Genomic DNA, 6,278 nt, shown 5'->3' with positions numbered 1-6,278 from the left:
GGAGCTGGGAGACTATGGAGGTGAAAAGAAAAAGGAATGAGTAAGTGTAGCAAATGGGGTGCGATTTCTGTTTGAGTAGTCTAGATTGCTCTAAAAGGGGATAAATGGGAATGTGGGGACATGAAAAGGTTATAAGGGAGGTGAATATAATCAAAAAACACACAGTATTATTTAGGATCTTATTTAGGATCCCGGGCAGAAAAGAAGACATGGCCAGGCATGGTAGTATATACCAAAATCACAGCACCTGTAAGGCAAAGGCAGGAAGATCACAAGTTTACGTCCAACCAGGGATACACAAAGCTCCTAAGTCGCCTAGAGCGCCACAGTGAATCTGTCTTAAAAAAAAAAATTTAAGTGGACCATGGGAGATACCTCCAGTTAAAACACTTGCTATACAAGTGAGAGGATCAGTAATTCACACAGAACCCAAATAAACGCTAGATAGGTGTGGCGGGCTGCCTGTAATTCCAGTGTTAAGAGAGCAAGAGACAGGGGCTCTTCCGAGAAACGAGCTGCCTAGAAACTAACTGGATCGGTATTCTCTGGGTTTGATTGGGAGACCCTGCATCAAGGAATAAGGTGCAGAAGAATTGAGGATGACTCCAACACTGATCTTGGATTTCCACATGCAAACCACATATTTCCACAGTGTAACCACACACCACACACAAGGCATCTTTTTAAAATTCCCAGTTAAGTGTGGAACAAAAATAACAACTCAGGGTCTCGAAAGATGGCTCAACAGTTAAAAGCACTGGCTGTTTTGCTGGAGGACCCAAATTTGAGTCCCAGCACTCACATGCCAGCTCAAAACTATAACTCCAGTTCCAGGGAATTTAACACCATCACCCATACATGCAGGCCAAACACTAGTGCACATAAAATAGAAATAAATAAATTATTATTAAAAGAGAGACCTGTGAATACATTTTAAAACTTCATTGTAGCCGGGCAGTGGTGGTGCACGCCTTTAATGCACTCAGGAGCAGAGGCAGGCAGATCTCTGAATTCAAGGCCAACCTGGTCTACAGAGTGAGTTCCCAGGACAGCCAGGACTGCACACAGAGAAACCCTGTCTCGGAAAGAAAAACAAAAACCGTTGTTGGCTATACAGTGGATGAACCAAACTACTATGCTTCAGACTACTAGAGCAGGGCATGGTGGCACACAACTTTAATTCTCTAGTATTGGAGCAGGAGAGGCAATCAGAGCTCTCTGAGTTCCAGTCAGACTACATAGTGAAACTTTGTCAAAAAAAAAAAAAAAAAGATATAGGAACTCCAAATCCAAATGAGTTCTGAGCCCTAAAAGCAATTCAAATTGAAACTTGCTTTTCAAATACTTGAAAATTCTGCACCTTTGCCTGAATAATTTCTTCTATTTTAAGATATTTATTATCCTACTTTAAATGTTCCAATTTTCTATCTTAAATGATCAGCTCAAATGTTGTATCTTCCACAAAGCCTTCTCTAGTTCTCCCGTAAACTCATCTCTCCACCCTCTGAACTGCCAGTGTTTTACTTCCTGATGCCACCTCTGACTTTCAGTCGATTATCACTTATTCAGCATCGTTCTCCACGGCTTAACACTCAAAAAAGATTTTAATAAACTTCTGTTTTATAAGGGAATGGCCATGTTCAACAAGTGAGAATTTCATCTTCCTTCGATGAGTTTTAACTGTAGAAATAACCACTAGTCATTTAGACACGAGCTTCGTAAACTGCGGGTCATGATCTTACAGGGTCACATAGCCAGAATGTTGAAAGGATAAAATATGTAGCACCAGTAAAAATGCTTCTCAACCCACAATAAAAGTTCATTTAAATCAAACATGTAATAAATTGGAATTGTTTCTGGTCATGATTGCCCATGCTGCATGGAGCAACCTCATCACAGCTTTGGTTCTGAGCATTCCACGTGCACATTTTGCACTGTGCGAGGCCTTACTCCACGCAGACTCAGAACTACCATTAGTTGTGAACTGAAGTGTTTTTACTGCACAAACAAGGTTTTTACACTTCTAGAAGTATAATGGTTTAATTACAGAAAGACTTCTAATATTTTCTGACCATCATCCTCAAGCATGTAAGTATCAAAATAGGATGTCTTTCGACTGTGTTATATTCAGGTGTTTGATTTTTTAAAATGATGTCTAAGTTGCTGACAAGTTGCATAAAAAAGAAAATCATTACATGGAATTTTGGCTTGAAACTAAGGATTTCCAACTATTTCCGAAATGGCCCTTGTACATAGTTCTGTCACTCTGTAGTACATATTTATGAGAAGCAGAGTTCTCAGAACTGCTAATTATAAGATCAAAATACATACCAACTCTGAAAAACACTGAAGATGCTCTGTATTGCTGAAGTATGGAGTATTCAGCCAAGATTCAATTCTTTACATGTAAATAAGCACAACTCTCTCATTACTAGGCAACTTACTTGCACCTCTTATTAATGATAAAATTCTATCTATACCAAATGTTTTAAAATAAACTTATGACTTTATTGGTAAATGTTTGTCTTATATCCCTATTTTAGGTAGCTGTATACCTGCGGTTGAATAAAAATTTCTCAGTCCAAAAGGAGTCACAAGTCAGAAAAGCTTAAGAAGCCCTGTCTTGTATCCTGGGGAGTATGCCATATGCCAAGTAGCTGAACTAACGGCATGGCCATTTCACTCCAAACATACATTTTCTTGACCACAACAAGACTAATTTGGCATACACTGAAAGAAATTTCCAAAGAGAAGCATTAGAATAAAAACATAACCTCCTAAAGTGATTTCCAAGAAACACTCTGATCATAAGGATTTTGAAATAGTTGCCCAAAACTTGGTTTCATTATTTTATAGAAACAGCAGGAGTTTTGCAAGCTCAGAGTTCTATGATCCAGTTATTATTATTTTTCTACTACTTTTAAAGTTAATTCCTTTTCCATCTCTGGGGCAGATTTCAAAGCCTAGGCCTTAATTTCTTCAAGCCTTCTAAGTCATCTTTCCACACATTCCTCTTCTAACCCTGTTTATTGAACCGTCTCTGTGTCAGTGCTGAGGGCTGGAACTGGGGAGCAGAAAAAAAAAGGTAGTTCTACTTACATCGTGTTTTCCAGTCAGGAGTTAGGAACTTGAGATATGTATAGGATTCAAACATTTAAGAAAAACAGCTGAAGAGGGAGATGGTCATGCAAGGCTTTAATCCCAGCATTTGGGAGGAAGAGGCAGGCAGATCTCTGTGAGTTCGAGGCCAGCCTGGTGTACAAGAGCTAGTTCCAGGACAGACTCCAAAACTATGGAGACAGAGTTTGGGGGGGGGGAGGTGGAGGGGTCTCTGGCCTCCCAAGAACCATGTATTCTTCCTCACACACCGTTCTCCCCTCATCCTTCCACCCAATTTGTGCATCTTGTTGGTTAAGACCTTCTGTTAAACCACCCATATGCCATGCATTGGCTTCAAGTCCAATTTCACTCGACCTTTTCTTGCCACTTGCAATAAAGAGAATCTACTTAGTGAAACCTGCTGGTATCTTTCTTTATTATCTTAAGACCAATCCTTTCCATTTTCTAATTCAACATCCAAGACCTTTTGTAGGTATTGGGAAGTATGTAATTTTTTTTATCTTATATCTGCCCTTTTTTTTTATGTCTCATGACTATGGCCATCATAATTACCCACGGAGCTTCTTTTTTAAAAACTACAAAAACTTTATCCCTGAAGAGCCTTTAGTAAGTCCAAGATGGGAACCATACATCTTTCTATCTAAAAAGTCCCCCTGGTGATTCTCATGCACACCCTGAGAGCCATTGCTTCCTTACAACACTCTCTATACAACACACATTCAGTGCTTATTAATTCATGGCACGGAAGCTCATAAATAACTTTTCTCTAAATAGCCTAACCAGCTATCAACCCCTTAATTACACTAGCTGTGTTCCAAGTGCGACATGTGGTTTTAAGATTCCGTTTCCTCAAGTACTACATGGAAGGACACCATTACCTTGTCTCTTTACATTGTTTCCCATTTGTTGAAAAACCAGCGGCCTGGAATGCAGCCATGTCAGACAACACTACATAAGAATGTACTGCGACTCTGAGATTAAAATTAGTTACAACGAGAAGAAGAACGAGATAGTCTGAATGAATGCAGTGCTCCTACTCAATGGTTTCTTACTTAATCTGTACAGAAAAAAAAGGGAATTTGTTCTGAGGTCCATTCCTCCTCTCGTCCCTCCTCCCTTGCTGCCCCCTTCCCCCCCCCCCCCCCCCCCCCCCCCCCCCCCGCCCGCGCTTCCTAGCTACTAGTCTCCAGAAATGCCTGAAACAGCCCAGGGCCTCTGAAGGCCCAGGAAGAGCACTAAAGTCCTACAATCAGATAAATAGCCCGAGCCCCGCCCGACTGACAGTTACCTATCAACTACCCGAAAGGGTTTACACAGCTCAGTTCTGAAGCAGTATGAACTTTTCCTGAGTTGCTCTGAGTCACACCCAGCCTAGAGCAAGTGTGACATCAGCCAGGGAACGGTTAAGGGACTCTTTTCCCATTCCAGAAGTGGGCTGCACCTCAGTTACTACAACTGTGGGCTACAGAGATCAGTGCAGAGCCGGTGGCCAGCAGGAAAGTGCAGACTTTGAAAAAGGACGCCCCAGCCTTCCCTCAGGCAGGGGCTGCAGATTCCACAGGCCTCTCACAGCAGCTCCATCTTGCTTCCTGCCAGAGGAGGGGCAGAGGAGGAGCCCCCCCCCCCCAATCTGGAAAGGCCCCAGTGGGAGGAAGCCGTTTGACAGCAAGTAAAGCTGGGTGGAAAGCTTCAAGGGAGGAATAAAATGAATGGCTACGGGGTCAGGCAGGAGAAAAGCAGGGCTCCCGGTTAGGAGTTACTGCGTAAAGGTGTCAGAGTGCCGGAGGTGTGAGCGAAATGGCCCGGAGGGAAGGAGGTGGCGGCAGACACAGGAGGCAGCCAAGTGTGGGGGGGGGGGGGGGGGGGACGTCAGACACCAGGAGCCCTGAGGAGGGTGGGTCTCAGGGGGAAAGAAGTATCAGAAAGGCGAGCGGCCCGGTGCAAATAAGAATCCTTGGAAGGAAAGGCAGGGAGTCCGTAAGAGAACCCACCCACAGGCTGGACAGGAGAGGCCTAAAAAGGAGCTGAGGGCAAGGTAGTCAACTCAGGGACTTGAGCCTGCCCAGGGGAGGGACCGTCCGACAACCTAACGACTATCGCTTCTTGGGAACCTACTATAGGCACACACACGGTAGGCACTTTACAAATAAAACACAACACAGCCCCAAGGCAGGCTTTCTGATGACTGCCCCCATTTTATAGATGAGGAAACTGAGTCCCCGACAGACTCGGTGGCTTGCTCAAGGTCACGGCATAGAGAAATCAGCCGTTGAAACCACAACACCCGCCCTGGCGCCCACTCCGCACAGAGCCACAGGCAAGGCAGCCTACGAATGCAAGCAACTAGGCGGACCGGGACCCGAGGGATGTCTCCCGCCCGCGCTCCAGTCCCAGGCCCGGCGCGCTCACCCGGACGAGGTTGCTGACCGCCGCCTGCACGGCGGCCACGGGCGCGGTGAGGTCAGGAATGGCTTTGCCGTCCACCTCGCCCTCCTCGTGCATAATCACCAGGTGCGAGATCTGCTGCGCCACCGGCTCCAGGATGCTCTCGATCGTGCGCGTGTGAAACACCGGCATCGCGGCGGCTAGCGGGGCGGCGAACCGCGGGCGACGGGAAACTGGGATCAGCGGGGCCGGGAGCCTGCGGGGAGAGAGTGACTCCGAGCGCCGACCAGAGTCCGGGCTTCCCTCGGCGTGCCCAGCCCCACGGGCGCCCCGCCCTGTCACGTCGCTGCGCCCAATGGCAACGCCGCCCAGGCCTCGACTGCGGCTTCTATTGGTCCTGCTTCAAGAAGCCCCGCCTCCAAGGCCGCACCGCCAAAGTTCCGCCCCGCCCCCATTCCCAAGGGAGGGGCCTGGGATCCGGGCTGCGCCGCAGGGATCACGACCGGATTCCCGAACCCTCTCGCGGGGCGCTCCTTATAAGGGCATGGTGGGAGCGGAGCGCGCGGCAGCAGCCGGTGGCCCCGCCCCTCGGGCCCGCCTCCCGCCTCGGAGTGACGGAGCTCCGCCCCTCCGCAGGATCACCTCAGTGGGGCGGGATTCTGGCAGCGCAGGCGTCGGTGAAGACCCCCTAACCCTAGTTCTCCCCGCAGGGTGCTCAACTTTCCCTCTTCGGTCTCCTCCAGTGGTGATTCAGAAGACCAGACAACAAAAAT

The 6,278-nt window shown here is 47.0% G+C and overlaps 1 protein-coding gene across 4 annotated transcripts in view; it reads right to left on the bottom strand.

Annotated features, from left to right (window-relative positions):
• Positions 1-5,827, bottom strand: part of Vcl (vinculin) — a 90,470-nt gene extending 84,643 nt beyond the window's left edge. For 3 of the 4 annotated variants that reach the window (XM_075949128.1, XM_075949127.1, XM_075949129.1), the window contains exon 1: positions 5,530-5,811. In XM_075949128.1, the coding sequence (XP_075805243.1) occupies positions 5,530-5,697 (168 nt within the window). In that variant the 5' untranslated portion in view covers positions 5,698-5,811. Of the gene's footprint in view, positions 1-5,529 lie in introns of all 4 variants that reach the window. The other variant, XM_075949130.1, reaches the window with a different exon arrangement.
• Between the last annotated feature and the right edge of the window lie 451 nt (positions 5,828-6,278).

The sequence above is a fragment of the Microtus pennsylvanicus genome, chromosome 15, assembly GCF_037038515.1.
Source record: "Microtus pennsylvanicus isolate mMicPen1 chromosome 15, mMicPen1.hap1, whole genome shotgun sequence".
NCBI lineage: Eukaryota > Metazoa > Chordata > Mammalia > Rodentia > Cricetidae > Microtus > Microtus pennsylvanicus.
This window is presented reverse-complemented; position numbering and strand designations above follow the sequence as displayed.